A 26,189-nucleotide genomic window follows, 5' to 3' on the forward strand; every position below is an offset into this window, starting at 1 on the left:
GAGACATAAGCTCTGAAATGTCGCCATTATTTGAATTTTAGACATAGATTCGCATTTCTGCAGAGCCTAGGAACTTAAATCGGGAAGCTTTCTCCGTCTCATGCGACAGGGAAACCAGATTTAGGTGAGAAACTAAACAATGTTAATCAAAGCTGGAACTGGGTGCGTTTGATTCTCCTCATTGCAACCTTGCAGCGGTGAATCCAATTTTGATGTTCGTTTCTATCTGCTGGCTATAGCTTCTCTGATTCATCTCTTTTTCTCTCCTTCCTTACGTTTTCTTCTTCTGCAAAAAATTGAAAACTCGCTTGTTTATTTTCTTCGGTTGCGGTAGTTCCAGAAGGAATTGATTGTTCCTCAAGTGTAAGTTTACGGTGAGATACATTGATTTTCATTCTCCTTTTCTGTATTTACAACTTCTTCTTCCACTTCCTTGTTCGATTTTTTCACATTGTCTTGGTTTTAGAATTGGGAGAAAATTGATTGTGTTAAAAAATTCTGATTATGAGTTCTGATTATATATGTGTTTTGTTTGTAATTAAATGATTATGTCATGACAAAAATTTTATTTTTGATCATGCTAAAAATTAATTATGGCAAAAATTTTAGTTTTGAATTTGTGTTGTATGACCATTTTTGCCATGAAAGAAGGGAGCTTGTTGGTAGAAGAAGTGTGGAGACAGAAAAAGAGGACGAGAAGATGATGGAAGTGAGGGTGAAAGAAAGAAGAGAAGGAGTGAGGGTAAATTAGTAAATTTATATTTTATAAACATTTTTTTAACTTTTACCGTTAATAAGGACTTAATTAAAAAATTTAATATGGTATAGGGACCTAATTAAAAAGAAAAAAAGTATAGGGATCTAATTGAAAATTTCGCGAAACTATAGGGACCAATAGAATAATTACACCTAATTTTTACCAATATAATTATCTTGATAAAAGTAATTTATATATATATATATATATATATATATATATATATATATATATATATATATATATATATATATATAAGTAGTATCGTATATAAAAGAGAAAGAAGATTATAAATGAGAGAGAATATTGTTATTAATTACTATTGCTGTGTGTATAAAGGTTCAAATATGTACCCTTATTTATACATGCATGGGGTCTTTATTTTCAACATGTATTTAAGTCTATTTTCTCTTGAGAATGGACATCCACGTTGATCCTTATCACAACACTCTCCTTTGGATGTCCATTTAGGATTATTGCCTCGTTAAAACCTTACTAAAGAAAAACTCAATGGGAAAAAAAACTTCAGTGAAGGAAAAAGAGTACAATATCCTTTGTGATGGGGACTACCTCATTAAAAACCTTGTCAAGAAAAACCCAATGGGAAAAAACCTGACCAGGGGAAAAAGAGTACAGTTTTCCTCTCTTGTCGACATCATTTAATATCTTGAAATCGGCGCATCCCAATCTCATGTACCAATCTTTCAAAGGAGGATTTTGGGAGTGACTTTGTGAATAAATATGCTAGATTATCACTTGAGCGGATCTGTTGGACATCAATTGTCCCTTGATTTTGAAGATCATGAGTGAAAAAGAATTTGGGAGAAATATGCTTTGTTCTATCACCTTTAATGTATCCGCCTTTAAGTTGAGCAATGCATGTTGTATTATCTTCAAACAGGATAGTTGGAGCTATCTTATGATCAATCAGTTCACATGATAACAGAATATGTTAGATCAAATTCCGGAGCCAAAAACACTCACGACTAGCTTCATGTATTGCTAGTATTTCAGCATGATTAGAGGATGTTTGTAACACCCTACCACACAGGGCCTTACGCTTAAGTCGTAAAGCAGAGGTGGCAAGGTATTACGACTTCTAAAAGAAAAGGATATGTACATAGATATAGTTGAATGAAGTCATATCTAGGAGCCTTGAAGAACAAGCTAAAAAAAAGCGATAAACGGAAAATCGTGACACACTCGCATGGATATTCGTAAAACGGACAGGTAAAATCGAAAGATAACTGAACACATATATATACATATCAGAGTTCCAAAACTCAGATAGCAAGCTCCAGACTCGACCTGCGAAGCTAAGGCCGACCAGAGTATATAATTATGTTTATATACAACCCAAAATAAAACTCAAACCACAAAATAAACCCCTGTATCTCCAAGTCGACCTCTAGGAGGGACAAAACACAAAATATACATACGGAGATTTTATAAACATATATACATAGCCTAAAACAAAATATGACAGTCCAAAAGACAGTTCTTCGCTCGTAAGGAGGATACCCAAATGCTCAACGAGGTGTCTCTCGACCTGCATCTGAAAAACAACAACATAGTATGGGATGAGAACCGGAGGTTCTCAGTATGGTAAAGGTGCCCGCATAGTTAATATAAAAGGTCTCGGGAAAGCCAGAGGCATTCCTAAAACTTCGACACTCAAAATCATTCTTAAGGAAAATAAACTAAACCAAAAGTTAGGTAAGCTATCTAAGGTATTCTAATTCTGAATCTAACTTTAACCTAATAATTCACGTTCTGTCTCCTCTAATCCTCCGAATCATTGGTGGAACAATCCTCTCTCCTCACACCTTCGTCAAGAGGAATTTCCCAAAAACATACACATACAATTCAAGCAAAGAAAACACAGATAGAGAAGCATTTACAGCAAGTAGAACAAGTAGCAGATAAGTAGAATTTAACAGTTAAACAAACTAAAGCAATGGACACCCAAACAAAGCAAACAAATGCATATGATGTATGCCTGTCCTATGGCTGATGAGTCTCATCTGTCGGTTATACAGCCAACCCGACAAGTCCTGGTAGTTAACCATTGGACAGTCCCTCTGTGCGCGCATCCCCAAGCTCAATAATATTCCATGGAGTCAAACTCCAAGCTCAATAATATAGTATTCCATGGAGTCGAATTCCAAGCTCAATAATATAGTATTCCATGGAGTCGAACTCCAAGCTCAAATATAATATTCAATATTCATATATATGCATGCCCATGGGGGAATCCGGGGAGTTAAAGTGCCCGGTCACATCTTGCGACAGAGGGTCAACAAATAGTCTCAAATAATATACAAGCCACATAATAATCTCTTTCCCTTTTAAAATATTACCTCAAATCAAAACTCCAATTCTTAAAGAAATTTTGGCAATATCTCCTCTAAGACTCAAATTTCTGCCACCCTTCAAGGGTCCCAACTATCAACCAAACACCTCTCAGTCACTCAAATCATGTCTAGTAACAAATTATTTCATAATCAAACAAATACTAATATTAAATCTTTTTCCAAACCGACCAACTTCAACAACAAATTATTGACAACAGCTAAACCTCACATTTTATACCATATACACAATCCATCAATTATTCATTCATTTCACTCCTATCTTAAGGTCTTCTAGCCTATGTTTTCACGTGACATTAAACATTAACTACAAGAAACCAAAACCATACCTTCGTACGGAATCAAAATATTCAAAGCTTCGGAGAAGCTTTCTAACTGAGCTATCGAAGAAGAAAATGTCCAGAATCGTCTATGCCTCCTAAAATTTCCGTTGGCCAAACCTAAAGAAAAGATGAGCTATGTCACTGTCAACTTCCACTAATCAAAAATGGTGCCAACGTGTAGAAGAAGAGGTTACGAATACTATTACCGGATTAGATTTTTGATTGGAGTTACGGATTGCAAGAAATCGAAGCCGGAAGTTCGAAGGAATTTACGTTCTTTCCTCCTTTTTTTTTCTTCGTTACGCTATTCTCTCTCTTTTTTTTTTCTTATGATGTTCATCTATATATATATATATGTATACGTATGACTTATGAAGGCTTATATATAAGCCGCCTTAGCTTTCTTTATTATTATTATATATTTATATGTATGTATATATGCATAATAATAGTGATAATATACATATGTAACTTAATCCAAAATGTAAACCGTCTTTGATTTCCATCCTTTATAATTAATAATAGTAATAATAGTACTAGCAATAGCAATAATAATAATAATAATAATAATAATAATAATAATAATAATAATAATAATAAACAACGTAATAATAGTAATAATAATAATAATAATAATAATAATAACAACGTAGTGAATATAATAACAATAATGAATACATAATACTGGGGTTTAAAACTATATAAACTTATAATACATATAATACTCGTAACAATTGTATGTAATGTTTATAATAATAATAATAATAATAATAATAATAATAATAATAATAATAATAATAATAATATTAAAGATTTGATTAAATTTAAATTATTATAAAATTAGTTCAATTACTGATAATAAAAATAATTTTTTTAAAATAAGAAATTCTAATTTTATAAAATAAATTATAACTTATTTATATTTATATTTTTAAAATTGAGGGTTGCTACAATGTTACTGCAATCTTCTATTTCGTGGACCTCCATGATATAACTGTACCACCATATATGAACATGTATCCTGTTTGAGATCTCCCTTTGTGTGGATCAGACAAGTATCCAGCATCTGTATAGCCAACTAGTTGTGACTTGGAACCATATGGGCAAAACAATCCCATATCAACCGTTCCATGATGAAGATATCGAAAGATTTGTTTGATTCCACTCCAATGTCTTCTGGTTGGAGAGGAACTATACATTGCTAGTAAGTTCACAGCAAATGATATATCGGGTCATGTATAATTAGCAAGATACATTAGCACTCCAATAGCACTAAGATATGGTACTTCAGGACAAAGGATATCTTTATTCTCTTCTTTAGGACGGACTTGATCCTTTTCCACATCCAAAGATCTTACGATCATTGGGGTACTTAATGGATGTGACTTATCCATATAAAATCTCTTTAAGATCATTTCTGTGTATGTTGTTTGATGAATAAAGATCCTATTTTTTGTATGCTCGATTTGCAGTTCGAGACAAAATTTAGTCTTTCCAAGATCTTTCATCTCAAACTCTTCTTTTTGAGTTTTTATAATTGTTGGAATCTCTTCATGAGTCCCAATGATATTTAAATCATCAACATACACAGCAATTATAATGAACTCAGATGCAGATTTCTTTATGAAAACACACGGGCAGATATCATCATTCTTGAATCCATTTTTGGCCAGATACTCAGTAAGACGATTATACCACATTCGTCCAGATTGTTTTAGACCATATAAAGATCTTTGCAATTTGACTGAGTATAACCCTTGCGAATATTCATTGGATGGTTTAGATATCTTTAGTCCTTCAGGGACTTTCATATAGGTATCCCGATCTAATGAGCCGTATAAATAGGCTGTTACCACATCCATTAAATGCATATGCAATTTATGATATGCAAATAAACTGACCAAATAACGCAATGTTATCGCATCCACTACAGGAAAATACGTTTTTTCATAATCTATACCGGGCCTTTGTGAAAAACCTTGTGCCACAAGTCGGGCTTTGTAGCGCGCAACTTCATTTTTCTCATTTCGTTTTCTCACAAATACCCGTCGGTATCCAACAGGTTTTACATCTTCAGGTGTACGGACTACAGGTCCAAAGACTTCACGTTTTGTAATTGAGTCTAATTCAGCCTTCATGACTTCTTTCCATTTTGGCCAATCATTCATTTGTTGACATTCTTCGACTGACCTTGACTCAAGATCCTTACTTTCATGCATGATATTTGACGAATGGATTTTTGATGGTATAGAATTTCACAAATGAATTCTCGTTGCAAGTATAGTTTCTAAACCAATCAATAATCCTTTCATACAAAAAGTTGTTTGTCACTAAAACAAACCCCTAAATTTATAAACCGAAGTATTGAACCTCGGGTCGTTCTCCCTAGGAATTACAATAAAGTGTCTTGTTATTGGTTTTGAGTTATATTTGCGGTTTTTAAGCTTTTGGACAAGAAATATAAATGGCAAGGAAAATAAACTAACAACTAACAAAGCTCTTGGCAAGATATGAGAACTAGAAGTCCTATCCTAGTTATCCTTCTCAATTGTGATGAGTATTGTTCATTGCTACCACTTAGTTAACCCTTACTAAAGAAAGGAAAGTCAAGTGGATGAATTGACTTGAGCCACAAGTCCTAGCCAACTCCCAAGGAAAGACTAGCTTTAGTGCACTCCAAACCAATTAGCAATCTCTCCAATTATCAATCAACAAAGGAATTAGATAACTCAAGTGTCACTAATTACTCTACCTAGGCCAAGAGGAACAAAATCTACACTAAAACTAAAAGAGACATTTCAACAAACACATAGAGTGCAATAAAAATAAACATTATTAAATGCAAGAATTAAAGGAATCTATAACTACAAAAACAAGAGATCAACAATGGAAGAGCAAAGAGGACACATTTATTATGAATTACCTCTTATTGAATTGGAAGAATGTAGAAAGAACAATACTAGATCTACAACAAAATGTAAGAACAACATAAAGGAAATTACAACAAAAGAATAGAAGAAGATGAATGTAGCAACAAAGGATTGAAAGGTAGAAGTAGAAGAAAGCAAAGATTAAAACCTAGATCTAAGAACTAATCCTAATCCTAATCCTAATTCTAGAGAGAAGTGAGAGCTTCTCTCTCTAGAAACTACTTCTAACTAATCCTAATGAGTGTGTAATGAATTAATGAGTTGGCATCCCCTTTGCTCTTCAATCCTTGGCTTTAAATAGCATCTTTGGCGCCAAAGTTAGTTGCAATTGGGCCCCACAACCCTTCAGAATTCGTTGGCCACGTTTTCATTAAAAAATCATAAAACGGCACCGACGCGTACGCGCACAGCACGCGTACGCGTCCATGGGGTGATTCGCAGCTGCGCGCGAGCGCCAGGTGCGTGCGCGCGTCCATGGGCAAGTTCAACTTCTTTGACTTTTCATGATTTCTCCACTTTGCATACTTTCCTCTTCACTCCTTTGATCCATTCCTAGCCTTTTCAATCTGAAATCACTAACAAACATATCAAGGCATCTAGTGGAATCAAAGGTGAATTGAATTTAGCTAATTTAAGGTCTAGAAAGCATGTTTTCACATCTAAGCACAAATAAGGAGACAATCACAAAACCATGCTATTTCAATGGATAAATGAGGGTAAAAGGTTATAAAATCCCCTAAAATCAAGCACAGGATAAACCCTCAAAATGGGGTTTGTCAATATTCAATGCCACATTATATGCAAATATTTCATTGACAATTATCTTATTTCGGTTCCATTTCTTTCTTGTAAAGACATAATTTATCGAGATCTCGTCATTTTCATAATTTTCAGGTACCTGAACGTCTTTTGTCGTTAAAACTATATCAGAATTTTGGACAACTGTAGGTGTCTTTACTATGTCTTTTTCAACAGGAATAGTATTTACCTCTTTTCTCTTTCAAAGATTTTTATCTTTGGAACCGACAGACCTGCCACGCTTCTGGCGTGTATTTGCTTCAGTGGCAATTTGTCCTACCGGGACATAAATTCGAATTGGGACATTTTCCGCTCTGCCACGCTTCTGGCATGAATTTGCTTCAGTGGCTACTTGTCCTACTGGGACATCAATTCGAATTGGGATATTTTCTGCTGGTATATAAGATTTGGTTATCCTCTTTGTATCAGAAAATGCATCAGGCAATTCATTTGCTATTCTTTGCAAATGTATAATCTTTTGAACTTCTAGTTCACATTGCCCTGATCGAGGATCTAAATGCATCAACGATGATGCATTCCAATTAAGTTCCTTTTTAGGAAGCTTATTCTCTTCCCCTAATGTTGAAAATTTTGATTCATCAAAATGACAATCCGCAAACCGGACTTTAAATACATCTCCAGTTTGTATCTCAAGATACCTTACTATAGAGGGAGAATCATATCCAACATATATCCCCAATTTTCTTTGGGGTCCCATTTTGGTGCGATTAGGTGGTGTAATGAGAACATATATCGCACACTCAAATATTCTTAAATGGGAAACATTTGGCTGCTGGCCAAATGCCAATTGCATAGGAAAGAACTGATGGTAACTCGTTGGCCTCAAACGAATAAGTGCTGCGGCATGTAAAATAGCATGCCCCAAACCGAGGTTTGCAGATTTGTTCTCATAAGTAAGGATCTAGCAATTAATTGGAAGCGTTTAATAAGTGACTCTGCTAACCTATTTTGTGTGTGAACATAAGCTACTGGATGTTAAAAATTGTTCAAGAGTTCTATGCCAATGCATGGATCACTAGGAACCATGATCAAAGTATGAACCCGAACCCAAAGAATTATCTTACAATGGTTCGGGAGAAATGCTTAGAATTCAGTCCGGAAAATGTAAGATTGACGTTCAACTTGCCCATGATGCAAGGAGATGCACGCCCCTATGCTAGAAGGGTCAACTTTGATCAAAGGTTGGACCAAATCCTTATAGACATATGTGTGGAAGGAGCTCAATGGAAAAGAGACTCCAAAGGCAAGCTGGTTCAATTAAGAAGACTGGACCTCAAGCCTGTGGCTAGAGGATGGTTGGAGTTCATCTAACGCTCCATCATCCCCACTAGTAATCGATCCGACGTTACTGTGGATCGGGCCATCATGATTCATAGCATCATGATTGGAGAGGAAGTAGAAGTTCATGAAGTCATCTCCATTGAATTCTACAAAATTGTCGAAAAGCCCTCTACCTTGGCAAGGCTAGCTTTTCCTCATCTTATTTGCCATCTATGCTACTCAGCTGGAGTTGTTATAGAAGGAGACATCCTCATTGAAGAGGACAAGCCCATCACAAAGAAGAGGATGGAGCAAACAAGAGAGCCCACTCATGGATCCCAAGAGACGCATGAGGAAGCTCATCACCAAGGAATCATGGAGATGCCTCAAGGGATGCACTTTCCTCCCAACAACTATTGGAAATAACTCAACACTTCTTTAGAAGCTTGAGTTACAATATGGATCAATTAAGGGTGGAACATCAAGAGCACTCCATCATTCTCCATGAAATTAGAGAAGATCAAAGAGCAATGAGGGAGGAGCAACAAAGGCAAGGAAGAGACATAGAAGAGCTCAAGGACATCATTGGTTCTTCAAGAAGAAAGCGCCACCATCACTGAGGTGGACTCATTCCTTGTTCTTATTTTTTTCTGCTTTTCGGTATTTATACCATATGTTTGTCTATGTTTGTGTCTTCATTAAATGATCATTAGTATTTAGTAACTGTGTCTTAAGACTATGAATAATTCCATAAATCCTTCACCTCTCTTAAATGAAAAATGTTTTAATCCAAAAGAACAAGAAGTACATGAGTTTCGAATTTATACTTGAATTTAGTTTAATTATATTGATGTGGTGATAATACTTTTTGTTTTCTGAATGAATGCTTGAACAGTGCATATTTTTTATCTTGTTGTTTATGAATGTTAAAAATTGTTGGCTCTTGAAAGAATGATGGACAAAGAGAAATGTTACTGATAATCTGAAAAATCATAAATTTGATTCTTGAAGCAAGAAAAAGCAGTGAATAGCAAAAGCTTGCGAAAAAAAAAGTGGCAAAAAAATAGAAAGAAAAAGAAAAAGCAAGTAGAAAAAGCCAATAGCCCTTTAAACCAAAAGACAAGGGTAAAAAGGATCTAAGGCTTTGAGCATCAATGGATAGGAGGGCCCAAGGAAATAAAATCCAGGCCTAAGCGGCTAAATCAAGCTGTCCCTAACCATGTGCTTGTGGCATGCAGGTCCAAGTGAAAAGCTTGAGACTGAGTGGTTAAAGTCGTGATCCAAAGCAAAAAGAGTGTGCTTAAGAGCTCTGGACACCTCTAACTGGGGACTTTAGCAAAGCATAGTCACAATCTGAAAAGGTTCACCCAGTCATGTGTCTGTGGCATTTATGTATCTGGTGGTAATATTGGAAAACAAAATGCTTAGGGCCACGACCAAGACTCATAAAAGTAGATGTGTTCAAGAATCAACATACTCAACTAGGAGAATTAATAACACTATCTGAAATTCTAAGTTCCCATAGATGCCAATCATTCTAAACTTCAAAGGATAAAGTGAGATGCCAAAACTGTTCAGAAGCAAAAAGCTACAAGTCCTGCTCATCTAATTAGAACTAATATTCATTGATATTCTGAGATTTATAGTATGTTCTCTTCTTTTTATCCTATTTGATTTTTAGTTGCTTGGGGACAAGCAACAATTTAAGTTTGGTGTTGTGATGAGCGGATAATTTATACGCTATTTGGCATTGTTTTTAGGTAGTTTTTAGTAGGATCTAGCTACTTTTAGGGATGTTTTATTTAGTTTTTATGCTAAATTCACATTTCTGGACTTTACTACGAGTTTGTGTGTTTTTCTGTGATTTCAGGTATTTTCTAGCTGAAATTGAGGGACCTGAGCAAAACTCTGATAAAAGGCTGACAAAGGACTGTTGATGCTGTTGGATTCTGACCTCCCTGCACTCGAAATGGATTTTCTGAAGCTACAGAACTCCAAATGGCGCGCTCTCAACGACGTTGGAAAGTAGACATCCAGAGCTTTCCAGCAATATATAATAATTAATGCTTTATTCAAGATTAGACAACGCAAACTGGCACTCAACGCCAGTTCCATGCTGCATTCTGGAGTCAAACGCCAGAAACACGTCACAAACCAGAGTTAAACGCCAAAAACATGTTACAACTTGGTGTTTAACTCCAAAAGAAGCCTCTGCATGTATAAATCTCAAGCTCAGCCCAAGCACATATCAAGTGGGCCCCGGAAGTGGATTTCTGTATCAATTACTTATTTCTGTAAACCTTAGTAGCTAGTCTAGTATAAATAGGACATTTTACTATTGTATTAGACATCTGGATTTTACATCTTTGATCACATTTGGGAGCTGGCCATTCGGCCATGCCTGGACCATCACTTATGTATTTTCAACGGTGGAGTTTCTACATACCATAGATTAAGGGTGTGGAGCTCTGCTGTACCTCGAGTTTTAATGCAATTACTACTATTTTCTATTCAATTCAGTTTATTCCTGTTCTAAGATATTCGTTGCACTTCAACCTGAGGGATGTGATGATTCGTGACACTCATCATCATTCTCACCTATGAACGCGTGACTGACAACCACTTCTGTTCTACCTTAGACCGAACGCATATCTCTTGGATTCCTTAATCAGAATCTTCGTGGTATAAGCTAGAATTGTTGGCGGCATTCATGAGAATCTGAAAAGTCTAAACCTTGTCTGTGGTATTCTGAGTAGGATTCAGGGATTGAATGGCTGTGACGAGCTTCAAACTCGTGATTGCTGGGCGTGATGACAAACACAAAAGAATCAATGAATTCTATTCCGACATGATCGAGAATCGACAGATGATTAGCCGTGCTGTGACAAGAGCATTTGGACCATTTTCACTGAGAGGATGGGATGTAGCCATTGACAACGGTGTTACCCTACATACAGCTTGCCATGGAAAGAAGTAAGAAGGATTGAAGGAAGGCAGTAGGAAAGCAGAGATCCAACAGGGACAAAGCATCTCCATACACTTGTCTGAAATTCTCACCAATGATTTACATAAGTATTTCTATCTTTATTTTCTGTTTATTTATTATTATTATTCGAAAACTCCATAACCATTTATTATCTGCCTAACTGAGATTTACAAGATGACCATAGCTTGCTTTATACCAACAATCTCCGTGGGATCGACCCTTACTCACGTAAGGTTTATTACTTGGATGACCCAGTGCACTTGCTGGTTAGTTGTGTGAAGTTATGAAGAAAGTGCTGAGTTAGTAGATGCACATACCAAGTTGAATGCCATTATTAGAGATCACAATTTTGTGCACCAAAAACACAGATAATATACAATGCAAGTAAAACATATATTGACATATAAGGCAATTAATTCAAATAGTGATTAGGCATGTTATACAAATAGGCAAGCCATTACAAGTAGACAAAGTATACAAACAAATAGAAAATGCATATGATGAATGCATGTCCTACTGGTTGTGATATCACATTGTCGGTTCAACTGCTAACCCGACACATCTCCATGGAGACGTCGCCCTTTAGAATTCTCATATGGGAACCCCCGAGATATAGTGCTCGAATCAGTGTCCAAGTACCGGCGCCTGCACGCTCTATGTATCTGAAGGGATGCGAGCGGGATACTCTTGCCACAGACCTCACATCTCAACGCAAGCGGGATGAACCACCACCCTTACGCCGCCGCTGCTACCTCGACAGGCGGGATCCAACCGCCGTCCCTGCCGGGCACATAACGTCTCATAATCTCAGTAAAAACAATATATCAGTGGTTTTAGAAAACATTTTCAGTATACATAGATCCATCCTCTCAATCCGAGTCCCCGAATCATCTCAACCACTGTCCATTCATATCTCAATTTCCACACATCAAAAGTTCATCATTCCCCAGCACACCAGAAACCTAGGCCTCTGTTTTTTAAGTTTTCCAAATAATATCATCTAAAATCCCTAAATTCTTTCCCAATGTTTTAAAAGTCTAAAACTAGGCCCAAGAGTCTAAGAATAGTATTAAAGAAGCTTACAACCTGGTTGGAAACGTAGAATAGTTGAAAACAAATAAAAATTTGAGAAACAGGGCATGTGCGGCCGAACAGGGGTGTACGCGCGCACGCTCCGGAGAGTTTTAAATTGTGTGCATACGCACAGGTATCAAATCTTACAAGATCTGTTCACTCGCACAACCTATGCCAGCGCCCCCAACAGACTGGCCTCCCCAACGTGTGCTTGCGCATAGGTGTGTGCGTACGCACAGGTCGCTATTTTCCCTTGGTGTGTGCGCGCACAAGCTGTGCTAGCGCCGCGAGCAGATTGCCTGCCTCTGCGCATGCGTCCACACAGGTCTGTGCGTGCGCACAGGTTGAAATTCTCGCAGAGGTGTGCGTGCGCACATATCAGAAAGCACAAAATTCTGCAACTTTGCAGAATTTCAGATTTCTAACACAAACTTTGAATGATCATAACTTCCTCTAAAAAATTTAAAATTTCATAAACTTTATATCGATTTAAAGATTTTTCAAAGGTCTTTAATTCTAAACAAATTTCAACCAATTTTGAAAACCGAGGCAAAAGTTATGGTCAGACAAAGTTCACCAAAAGCCAACTTTTACCCAAAATCACAATTTCCACCATTTCTTTGCAAAACACAACCAAAACCAAACCAACCCAATCCGAACTCCACTTTTCATCAAAATCAACCCTCTATGTCATAATTACACCAAACTTAGCACATTTTCCTTCATCTTTCCTCATCCACAACATCAACATCAATATATCACATATATTAAACCTCAATAACAATTTTCCAGCTATATTACCAATTCATCAACATCAATATCATATATATATATATATATATATATATATATATATATATATATATATATATATATCAACCCAAATAACTTCTCAACTTCACAATCATTCATCCCCATCATATCCATATCAACCATCAATATCAAACTCAAAATCATCATTTCATCATACATCATCATACAATAACATCCATCAACTCATCAACCATTCAAAATCCAATCATCCTATGGGTCACTAGCCTAAGTGTCCATAAATATTATATACTACATAGAGGAAATCGAAATCATACCTTGGCCAATTCCCTTTATGAGCCAAATGAACTTTCAACCAAAATCCAACCACCAATGTAACTCCAACAGGCACCAACAAGCTCCAAACTCACAATAATCAAGCTATATACATACAAATCACCACAAATTCAACCTAGGGCTCAACATAAATCAAAAGTTCACAAGAGTTCAAAGTCTCTTACCTTTTCCAACAGATTTGGATGTCAAAATGCAAAGCTAAGCAAGGATTAGAGTGAACCTAAACACCAAGAATCACAAAAACTCACTTATTCAAAAGCCCTAGGTACCCAAAATTTTGAGGAGGAGAACTGAGAGGATTTAGAACTCACCTCTAGAGTTTCTTGGATAGATTTTGTAGAGCTCTTCACAAGGAATACGTAGCCACTGACGGCACGCAAATCAGAGCTCTATAGCTCAAGATATGAGCTAGAGAAGAAGAGGATGAATAGTGCTCTTGGGGTTTCTCTTCTTCTTCTTCTCTTCAGCAATGTGTGGGTATGTTTAAGTGTGTTATGAGTGATTGAGTTTATTAATGAACCCTTATATATGTTGGGCTTGGGTCCAACTTGGGTCTAGTCTAACCCGTTAGCGTTTTTTGCCCATTTGGCCCAACGTCGGGCCAAATCTTGAAAATTAATGTCCGGTTTTTTATTTCTAGTGTTTTTCTAAGGTTTTTGACTGTTTCAACTTTTTCTTGCGTAGCACCGGACAGACTTGAACCGGTTCAACTGCCGGTTTACGGTTTTTCATGGTTTTTCGTAGAAAACATATTTTCTGACTCAGAAAGACCCACTGAGTCCAAAAATGATATTTAAAAACTCAAATTCTCACTCTAACTTTTAGGAGTCTAATTTGGGTAATATAATCACTTAATTAATCGGTTGATTAGTTACGGTTCTTACAAAACTAGTCCCACACACACTCTCTTATGAAATATACATTTTTTTAACTTAAAAAATTTGTTTTTTTAATCAATCATATATTTCTTCTATTAAATGACACATTCATTGTTTCGAGACCTATCTAAATTGGTTGTGTGTAAATAGACCAGACGAAAGAGGTTAAAGATAGTAGTGAGGGTGTTTAAAGTTCTTTCATGTTAGCTCGAAGACTGCGATTGAAAATACATACAAGAGACTCTGATATTTAAGCCAGCAAAAATTTAAGTTGGTTTTTGTGAGAATTGGGTTGGAAAACACATGAGTGTGTGGTTTCTACTTTCTACCCTTATTGCATATGGAAAGTTAACCCATATCGCATAGTTATTAGTATTATATTTTTATGAAAAAAAATTATATGATTAAAACTAAAATCTTAAAAATATTTTATCATGAGTACTTGTATTTAAACATGTGAAAAAATAGAATTAAAATTAATGCATTTAAAGATATTGATAATTTTGTATTTATAAAAAAAATAAAAAAAACTGGTGAAGAGACTAATTTAGTGCATGATATTCAATTTGAAGGACTAAAATGAGTTACGCAGTGCAAGTTCAGGGATCAATTTGGTGCATCTACAATGGTGACATAACGGATGACATGTGACAAATAATGTTGCGACATGGGGTGCAAGTAGACACATGCCAAATAGCATTGTTACACATGGCACAACCGTCTATGTTAGCATGTTACGTGTCACTAATCGACGCATCATCATACTATTACACATGGCCAAATTATAAATTAACACGTGTCATTAATAATCTACGTTGTCAAGTCACATCGTTATTACGAAAAATAGGTTAGGAACTCCCGTATTGTATTTTTAACTATTTCAGAGAAATAAATGATATAATTAGAATCTCAAAAACAATTTTAATATTCAACTAAAAAATTACTTAGAGGATTAACGGGCAAAAATTTACTGTTTTTGGCTTTTTTTGCAATGTATAGTTCTACTGGTTGATTAATGAAGACAGCCGAGTTGTAATATTATTTTAAGAATTTGGGGCTTATATAACACTTGAGAAGATTACAAAATAAAAGAATTGTACAGACAATATAAAAATTTATGTTAAATATAATTTAGAACTTCAAAACTCCTCCTTTTTATATGTTTTTTCTTTAATACCCGTTAATCAAGTCCCGTAATACAATAAATTAACAACTGCCGATAATAACACTTGAGTTTTGAGATTACGAGAGTTTTTTATTTTTTTATTTTTTTGGTTCTTGAGATTACGAGAGCTTAAATGAATTAAAAAAAGACACGGGATTAAACTTTGAAATTAATGTCTTATTTCTCTAACGGCAACAAAGGGGCCCCTCGCCAGTGTTACAAGGAACTTAGAAGTTAGGACTTAGTGTACAAGGACCTTGTTGCAATAATTTGAATTTTCTCTCTCTCTCCTAAACAACTTTGAAATGTGACAGCTCTTCCCTGTCCCAAAGTGTTTGTTCTTCTTCTGCCTTCTTTTCTAACACACTCTCCTACCCGTTCCTACTTTTTAATAAGCTTAATGGATATTAAGAGAAATGGTAAAGGGAAAGCGAAAGCTAGTAAGAGAAAAAATAGATCAGATACATAGGCTGCTTTTTCTTCCGAGTTCTGATCTCTCATCGCCCCTATAATTCTTTTGCATTAGGAAGGATCATAAAACAGGAGAACCAAAAGAAACTAATTCAAATAAATAAATAAATAACATGTCTAGTCATTGGGGCATTCTTGTTTCAGATCCATGGCTCCAAAACCAGTTCACTCAGGTGGAGCTTCGCAGCTTAAAATCCCAAGTAAGTTTTCATGCTTTGTTGTAAATGTTTTGAGTATCGCTTTCTTCATCGCATCATTGATTATTTTCTAATGATTGTTTGTGGATGTGGGGGCAGTTTGTAAGCATGCGGAGGGAGAATGGGAGGCTCACTATTGGCGACTTAGCGTCCAAGATGTCAAGGATGAAAGTTGTGGGAGAAAATCTAAGTGAGGAAGAGAGAGCATCTTACCTCAACAATTTGTATCCCAACACTGACGATGATGTCGACTTTGAGTTGTTTCTCAAGGTATCTTGTTATTATTGAACTGGATTCAGTGTAATCCTTTCAAGTATAAAATCCTTTATTTATTTATTTTTGATTAGAAGAACTATATCCACACAACAGATCGCGTTTTAGTTCTATCATTTTCCTGATCTCTCCCAATCTTTCATATCCGTTCATTTTGTATGTCTCGGAATTGGGAGACTCAGAAAATGTAAGAAATTAAAGAAACTGAATTCACATGAAAAATCAAAAAGATTTTTTTAAAAACTATTATTCTCATTTTTTTAAAAAAAGTTTTTTATACTTAAAAAAAGATATTTTAATCTAATAGATAAAGAAAAAATATGTTTATATTATTGTATCTAGATCTATTTGATAAATTAAAAAAAATATATTTTTACATGTAATATTCAAACATTAAATTATTTTTATTTTTTCAAAAGATAGTTTAAAACAATTACTTAACTAAGATCATTTATTAGGAAATGGATCCTCTCCATTTTTTTTGTCAGTGGAGGGAATAAAGTGTAATCTTCCACCTTTAATTTTATAAGTGAGACCAGAAATAAATGAGAGAGAGAATGCAATGAAAGGTGAGATCTTCTAGTAGATATCATCCAATTTTTTTTCTACTGGAGAGGATCCACTCCCTTTATTAGAAACTCACTTAGAAGAGTCTTAGAGTTAGTTTGACTTTCAATGCACAAAGATTCTAAAACTGGAGTTATAAATTGAAAACCGAAAATGCACCAACAAAAGAAAATGAGAGAACTGTAACCATATTTACATGTTAGAATATAAATACGCATTGAAAATAAATTACACTACATATATGTTTATACATAAATATATATAAACACATATAGGATTACCGTGTAAAAACTTGATATGGTACACCAAAATTAACCTCAAATGAGGCTTAGTACACATTAGCATGGCTGCGACAAAGTTTTGTTTGAGTGATAACAGATGATAGTGTTATAATGATGGCAGGTTTACTTAAAACTACAAACTTTTGCAAGTTCAAGAACTGGAAGTACTGCGAAGAACTCCTCAGCATTCCTGAAGGCTGCTACCACCACATTACTTCACACAATAAGTGAATCTGAGAAGGCATCATATGTTGCACATATAAATAACTATCTTCTTGGAGGAGATGAGTTCCTCAAAAAATACCTTCCTATAGATCCTTCCACCAATGACCTCTTTGAAATTGCGAAAGATGGTGTTCTTCTTTGGTAGTATAAGCTTACTTTCTTCCGTATCTTACATTTTACTTTCTCTGGCAATGGCTTTGGTTGCTAATGCAAATTAACATTTATTGCAGTAAGCTTATTAATGTGGCAGTTCCGGGGACGATTGATGAACGCACAATCAATACCAAAAGATTACTTAATCCATGGGAAAGAAATGAAAACCACACGCTTTGTCTCAACTCTGCTAAAGCAATAGGATGTACTGTAGTCAACATTGGCACTCAAGACTTAATCGAAGGAAGGGTATGTTTGAATTGTATACCTTTCTAGTTTTCACATATATATGAAGGTAGCATTATCATTGACATGTAATTTTTTGGAATAACTTAATAGATTATGTTCAAAATCAAAGCCTTTATTTTTCTTTGTCACAGATGTATTTAACTGGATTTAGTATACACTTGCTTGATTGTGTTTAATCATAGCTCAAGCTTCAAAGCAGCATCCTTTCAGCCAAATTATGAGCTCAAATGTTCAAATAAGAGGACTAGAAATTTCCTAAGAGAAATAATTCCATCTTCTGTTTTACTGTTGGGATATTCTTTCTATTCAACTTAATTTTTGTTTCGTTTCAGCGTCATCTGGTGCTTGGATTGATTTCGCAGATTATTAAGGTAAAATGATCACTAGAATGTTACTCATAACCTCTGATTTTTGAGATTCTTATTGGTGTCGGTGTGCTAACTGCTAAACAGATACAATTATTGGCAGACCTGAACCTAAAGAAAACTCCTCAGCTTGTGGAGCTGGTCGATGATAGTAAGGTAATACTCATGGTAGCGTCTATGGTGCCTATGGCGATGACTATGCACGTATTGTTAAAATTAAAGTCACACTTTTTTTTTTTACATCTTGGTAATACATTTTCTTTTAGTTTTTTAAATTAAAAAGCGTTGTTAAATAGTATAAAAGTGTTAACTTTAATTTTATGGCATCGTAACCACCATAAATCAACAGGAAATGGAAGAGCTGATGAATCTTCCACCAGAAAAGATCTTGTTAAGGTGGATGAATTTCCATTTGAAGAAAGCAGGGTACAAGAAGATTGTCACAAATTTCTCCTCTGATGTTAAGGTAACTAGTAATTTTTGAAATCACAATCTAGTCATGCTTTCCTTTGGCTGGGATGCTTAAAAACTATTTTCTTTCCACCATAAGTTTTAGCGTCACTGAAGTAGAATAAAATCTTATTCGTATACCAATTTGGGATTAGTTAAGGTGATAAATACTTTGGTACTTAACCAGTGGTCTTAGATTAGTTAAAGTGATAAAACATTTATCAAATCAAATCAAATCTCTATAATAACATCTATGACTTCTCTTAACTTTTATTGGTTAACATATGCTGTTCTTACATGTTAATAAAACACCATTAAACATTTATTTTGTTCTCCAGACGATATTAAATAGTACAGAATGAAACATTTACGTTATAAATTATTTAATAAATAAGGATCTAACAATTATCAATTCTTGATTTTTGGTTTCTTTATTAGGGTTCAAACAATAAAGTGGAAATACAAAAGTTGTGTAATAGGCATTTGAACATATATTGATATTCCCTTGCAGGATGCTGAGGCTTATGCTCATCTTCTAAATGTTCTTGCACCTGAATACACAAATCCTTCCACATTGGCAGTTAAAAATCCTTTCGAAAGAGCAAAGTTAGTGCTTGAACATGCAGATAAGATGGGTTGCAAACGATACTTGACTGCAAGAGATATAGTGGAAGGTTCCCCAAATCTTAACCTTGCCTTTGTTGCACATATTTTCCAGCACAGGTGATACTATTCTTTCTCTTAAGCGATATATCAGAAGTTCAAAATGCTTCAAATCTTATATTGTCGATGACTCTCGTATTCTTCTGTTTGGCTTGTGACAGAGACACAGACATGTATTAGATCCATATCAAAATGGGCAAAATGTCTCCAACAAATTAAAATTTACTCAATTTTCTATTCACCTGTAAAATGGGGACAATGGTGACAAAGATAGACACAACTTTTATTTGTTTTGGTTTGATTGCCATTTTTTGTGTTAAGACACTTTCCAAACATGGCTTACTAACTTACACTTTGCATTTGCTCCTGGAAACTTCCGGATTGTAAAAGCCAAAGTTATGGTGTTTGTTCTTCAAGCTTAATTTCTTGGCACAATTAACCTCTAAACTTGTCACCCGAAGTTTAGCTGAACTATCAAATTTGATTACTTCACAAATAGGAATACAAAGCGCCCTTGCTCATCATGTCGTTTAGTGTCTTTGTGCACCAATATTGAATATGAACTTGATTGCCTAAGTATATTGTTTTTCTAGAGTCTTCACCTTAACTATATATTCACGGTAACTGAATTATCTATCTTCTTATAGGAATGGACTTTCCACCCAAACAAGACAGAATTCGCTGCTTGAAGCACTGCCAGATGATACACAGGACTCAAGAGAGGAGAGAGCCTTTCGCCTCTGGATGAATAGCCTTGGCATTTCAACATACATCAACAATGTCTTTGAGGATGTCAGAAACGGGTGAGTTAGCACTAAAATTGGTTCTACAACTCATCCTTAGCCCAATTGTTGATTTCTCCCAAAATTTGCTTCATCTTTGTCTGAGATTTTAATCTCTTAAGCCGGAGGGTGCTGCTTATTTACAGGTGGGTACTCTTAGAGACTCTTGATAAGGTGTCACCTGGGATCGTTAATTGGAAGATTGCCAACAAGCCTCCTATTAAGATGCCATTTAAGAAAGTCGAGAACTGCAACCAAGTTGTGAAAATAGGGAAACAACTTAAGTTTTCGCTGGTAAACATTGCTGGTAATGACATTGTGCAGGGATATAAAAAATTAATACTAGGTACGTTGCTGATTTCTCAGTTGATTGTATCTTGCATGGAATGAGAAACGGTAGAGACTGTATTACTATAGTTTTTAATTGGAAAGAATGAGGAAAATGGAGCAGAATTATCTTACAGAAATTTTTTGTATCTTCTGTCAATATCCCACACTACTATTAAATAGAATAAAAAACAAATATTTTATATCAATTTCTAGGTCTGTTTTTTTTATCCAAACACTAAATGTTTAAAGTCTAATAAAATATTATTAATCTTCTCTGCAGCTTATTTGTGGCAATTGATGCGATACAATATTCTACAACTTCTGAAGAACTTGAGATTTCACTCTTATGGGAAGGAAATTACTGATGCTGATATTCTACAATGGGCAAACATCAAAGTGAGCAGCTCGGGAAGTCAAAGGCAAATGGGTAGTTTTAAGGTACATGGAGTAAACTTCAAAATAGTCCTTGTTGACTTTTTGAGGCCTAAGATCAACGTTTTGAATATCGAACCGGACGTGAATAAGCTATCAATGGAAGTAATTTCTCTTCTTGAAGTTCATCCGATACAAGGATTGGAATTAGTTATTTAAAAATTCCGTTCAGAACTTAGGCCTTGAAAAGCAATAAAGCATTAGATCCATACTGATACTAGTGCATTGATTGGCAGTCACTGTTTTTTATTGATGAGTTTTAATAATTTTTTGCAATCTGATGGATTGGCAGCACGATTTAGGTTTAGGGTTTGAAATTAGAAAAATAATTTATACACCAAAACAACCCAATCACTTTAATTAATGTGTGTTGCAAATAATTATCTTTAACTAATATATTTCTTTCTTTTTAGGTAGTTATTCTGAGTGTTGTAATTAACTCTCATTTCAGGATAAAAGTTTATCGGATGGAATTTTTTTCCTTGAGCTTCTTAGTGCTGTACAGACCAGAGCTGTAAATTGGGGTCTCGTGACAAAAGGAGTCACCGGTATGTTTTCGTTTCCTTTTAACATGATTTGTAGCAGATTTGATACTTCCATCGAGAATTCCGGATTTTCAAGGCATTCACACTTTTTAGGTAGAGAAAAAGTAAATTAAGTATGTAAAACATGAAATTGTTTGACTTTAGTTAAAATTGACTTAGTTAAAATCATAATATTGGATGATTTTAAGAGTTAGATTGAGATTTTAACTACTATGTTTCTTCAAACCATTTTTTTTTTTTGGCGTCAAGTGTACACACATCAATCTCCATACAAAATGAATGGTTAAAATGTTGACACCAACATCATGCATGGGTTTATGTATCATTAATCCATTATTCATATCTGCTCTTTCATTAGCAAACTTGTGTGCGTTTATTTTGAACAAAAATTTAGGGGAACATAATAGTCTCATACTTGGTTTACCCGTGTTTATCTTACACAGATCAGGAGAAAAAGATGAATGCCACCTACATCATCAGTATTGCAAGAAAGCTTGGATGTTCTATATTCCTGCTTCCTGAAGATATCACTGAGGTAGTTCGGAATCTATATTTTTATTACTACAATTCCACCAGCCTCTTCATTTATCTTCAAAGCGGCAAATCTGGAATAAATTACCAAGGTCACATAAAAACAACAAAAATAAATAAGACTCAATTTGGTCATGAATTTTAACTTGATAATCAGTTTGGTTTTAATCCTAAATTTACGCAATTGGTTTTCTTGAGTTTTATAATCGTCAATATAAGATGTTCATCTCGTCATTAATCTATATATCCTGACAGAATGTTTATGTGTGTAGTTAATTTTCACCGTGATAGTTTAAAATCTAGTTCAGATGATAATAAACGTGCTGAAATCAATTTAGCCCCATAAAAAATATTAATTTGGTCTCTTAAATTTTATATAAATAAAGATGAAAAATACTATTCTTACACTAAATAATTTTGGCAGTTAACATTCATATAAAAATATAAGTATTACTAATTAATTATGTTTTTAAATTATTTTTTAATTAATAAAAAATGCGTATTCAGTTTTAAGAAAATACTAGTGTCAAAACGTGATTTATTATAAAGGATGTAGGCGTAATGAAATTGAATAAAAATGTTAAATTTAGTCCATTAAATGACCTTTAGTGCAATTTAATGCAATGTTATTATACGTTATCACTAATGACAAAAAGGTTGATTTATAGTTATAAAACTTAGATACAAAATTGAGCAAGGTTAAATCCAGCAGCTAAATCAATTATCGGATAGAAATTAAGAGACTAAATTGAGACTTTTTTACTTTAAAAACATCATGTATGATCATGTTCTTTCTTGAAACAAGCATAAACTTGATCCTTTAAGAATAAAAAAGGTAAATGAATGGTATAGAGGAAGAAATATGATTTTCTCAAAGAAATAAATTTATAGTTTTTAAATTTTCTAAAAAGAATGGAGACATTTTTAAATACTTAGATATATAATTATTTGTGTTGTTACATGACATATTAAGCTTTCGAGATGAATAATTTTATACATGATATTAGAGTTTTTATGACTTATTAGAATTAATTCTTGCTGCCGAAAACAAAAGAATTTATCCTTTTATAAAAGAAAAAAAAAAGACGAACAAAATTTATCCTTAAAAAAAAGAGCTCTGATATGGTGAAACTTGTTAAATGTATTCATTTGCTTCTCTACCTTCATTAATTACTAGTTATAAAACTAGACTTATCTAATTTAAAAAGGTCCTGTAACAATATGATCTTTGATTATTATAAATTTGGTCCTTGAGATTTTATTCGATAATTAATTTAGTCTTTGAATATATTTTGATATTTTTTTGCCACATTCATTATAAACCGTTGTTCTCATATATATGACATTGGGAAATTCACTATTTCAAAAAAAGAAAAAACATTGGGAAATTCACATTTGAAAATACGCAAGAAATATTTTTGTTACTACGTATTTTTTTTCCTTTTGACAGAAGATACTACGTATTCAAATATAAGAACTTATTACTTAATTTCTATAAAAGAATCTTTTACGTGATCCGATGATCGATAAAATAAATTGTTGAAACAAACCTCTTTATGGAAATGATAAAGGAGTAGTATTTGATAAATGTGGTTTAGAATTAAATTTAAAGTTTATGTAATGCATAACCGTTGCCCCGTTAATTTTGTAAACATGTTCAGGTGAATCAAAAGATGATCCTTACATTAACAGCTAGTATAATGTATTGGTTCTTAAAGCACCCTCATGAAGAAAGAGCAGGCGGAAATTCAGACAGTGAGACTGGGAGTCAATTGGAGACTACATCAAATTCCACCGTGGATGACTCCGCTTCTGATTCATCAGCAGAAGACAATGTTTAGGGTACATGTAAATATAATGACCATTTTGTGATAAATGATTGTTATATGATCCATAAAAATATAATATCAAAACCCAAGGTTTTTTTGGGGTCAGGAATGAAACCCAAGTTGATCAAAAGATCAATGACACTAGGAAAACTAATGTTGGAGAGTAAATTTTGGTACAGCAATTGTTGGAGGGAATCCAAATATTTCTACGTCCTGCAGACTTTCTTTCGGTCGGAGGGGGAGGGGAGTATTGAGTTGTTAGTGGGTGTGTTTTCTACAAAATTCTAAAAGTGAAATCGGTGATCCAATTATTTTAATTTAGTTTACTGGTGGTTTCATCATAATTCAATAGAAATAACTGAATCCTTATATAATAATATATAAAAAATTATAATTAAACAAAAAATATACTCTAATATAAATTTTATAAACATACAAAAAAATAATCACTATAATTATATCTTAATTTTTAAATTTTTATTCGAAAAAATTTTGTTCTTTTATATCCTTTAATTATATACACACGAGTTCACTCTTATAATCTCTTATATTTTGTATTATCTTTTAAGTATCACCAATTCTCTTATTAGTCTTTCTTTTTTGGAAGCTTTGTATTATCTGCAAGTATTAGTATTTCTTAACATCATTAGCTCGATTCTCTATTAGTACTTATAATTATGAAAATAGTTGGTATCAAAGCCAAGTGAAAGTTTAGAATTACATTATTAAGATACTTTTACTACTGAACTGTTACTAAAATTTATGATAATATTTTCTAAAGTTTTTTGGCCTATATCAGAAATCCTTTAATTTTCAAAAATATTATAGCGGTGAGAGTCATTTATACGTTGATCAGATCAGATAGTGATCCTGGTAGTAAGTCTTATACAACGGCAATAAAATCATTGGTAAATTAAGATAGACTCGTAACATGAATCTTTGATAAAGGACAATGTCTCGGTTGTTAAAGACTTTATAAGTGAGTTAAAGTTAGCAAAAAAGTGTCATAATTGGTCTGTATCAATCATAAGTAAAAATGAGGTTTGTAAAAGACAGGTCTTTTGAGAACAAAAAAATAACAAGATACACATGTTGAAATACAACTATCTAAGAAATAAGTAATAATAATATTATAAATATATTAGAAAAAACAAAGTTAAGAGAATACCAAAAAAAGGATTATAATTTTATCCATACGAAGCTAATCTAGGTAGCAGCTAAATCCAATTTTAGATTAGGAATCAATGTCTCCAATTAATGGTCCTATACTCCTATGAGATACAAAATTTTAAAAATTTAAAGATTCTTTAATTACTCTATTAGAAAGTGATTCTCATGATGGTTTGGTATTTTTGAAAAATAAATATACCTTCGAAATTCTTAAATTATATATTAAGACTCCAAAAAATATTATTAAAGAAAAATATGATTCTTTTAAAGTAATTTATAGAATATATTATAAAATTATGAAAGTAAATGACAACTTTAAAGCTAAAAAGAATCATCGAAAGATGAAATAATTATTATTCATGCTATCTCGAAGGTCTATAGTTCAAAATTTCAAAAAGTTCCAACATGACGAGTTATTACAAAAAATTCCTAAAGAATGGATCTTAGAAGATATAATAAAAGAATAAAATTAGAAAATATAAAAGTAAGAGAGGTTATTAGGGAAGATCCTAATATCAGATTAAGGATGCATATATCTCAATCAATAAGAGTATCAGGTCATTATTAGGTAAGAGAAGTAACTGTCTCTTGACATTCTATAAGGAATTCTATTATTGTCGAAAAATTAATGGGAATAAATAACATTAGGCCTAATGTACACCCAAAACTTTTGAAAATTTGATTAAGAATCAATTTCAATTTAAGTTATTCGTTAAAGATTTTAATTTCAAAATTATTTTATTAAAGGTAATTAAATTAAGTTTTGATAATTAAATTAGAATTTTTAACCAACTTTATAATTATTGAGTGTTTTTCTATTACAATTTAAAATTTTAGAAATTTAAAAATAATGAAATTTTGATTATTTAAATTAAAATTTTATCTAATTTTATAATTATTGAATAATATTCTATATCTAAATTATAAAACTTCATAGTCATAAAATAATAAGAATTTTATATGATTTGGTTTAAATAATTAATATTTTTGTAATTTAATACTTTA

At 33.5% G+C, this 26,189-nt stretch overlaps 1 protein-coding gene across 1 annotated transcript; it reads left to right on the forward strand.

Moving 5' to 3' along the window:
• Nucleotides 1-15,829: 15,829 nt before the first annotated feature.
• LOC112705744 (fimbrin-2) lies at nucleotides 15,830-24,232 on the forward strand. The gene is made up of 14 exons (XM_025756674.3): nucleotides 15,830-16,342; nucleotides 16,439-16,609; nucleotides 17,582-17,826; nucleotides 17,916-18,087; nucleotides 18,420-18,458; nucleotides 18,540-18,608; nucleotides 18,802-18,918; nucleotides 19,414-19,625; nucleotides 20,213-20,368; nucleotides 20,494-20,693; nucleotides 20,958-21,115; nucleotides 21,561-21,657; nucleotides 22,098-22,189; nucleotides 23,847-24,232. The coding sequence occupies exons 1-14, from the start codon at nucleotides 16,256-16,258 to the stop codon at nucleotides 24,024-24,026; spliced, it is 1,995 nt and encodes a 664-aa protein (XP_025612459.1). The 5' UTR covers nucleotides 15,830-16,255; the 3' UTR covers nucleotides 24,027-24,232.
• Nucleotides 24,233-26,189: the final 1,957 nt, after the last annotated feature.

Source organism: Arachis hypogaea, chromosome 8 (assembly GCF_003086295.3).
Source record: "Arachis hypogaea cultivar Tifrunner chromosome 8, arahy.Tifrunner.gnm2.J5K5, whole genome shotgun sequence".
NCBI classification, from domain to species: Eukaryota; Viridiplantae; Streptophyta; class Magnoliopsida; order Fabales; family Fabaceae; genus Arachis; species Arachis hypogaea.

Bases quoted from the DNA above. Each gene is read 5' to 3' on its own strand.
- LOC112705744 (XM_025756674.3), top strand. From the start codon at position 16,256: ATGTCTAGTCATTGGGGCATTCTTGTTTCAGATCCATGGCTCCAAAAC. The intron at 18,459-18,539 runs GTAAAATGATCA...ACTGCTAAACAG, and splicing joins TGATTTCGCAGATTATTAAG to ATACAATTATTGGCAGACCT. The intron at 18,919-19,413 runs GTAACTAGTAAT...ATTCCCTTGCAG, and splicing joins ATTTCTCCTCTGATGTTAAG to GATGCTGAGGCTTATGCTCA.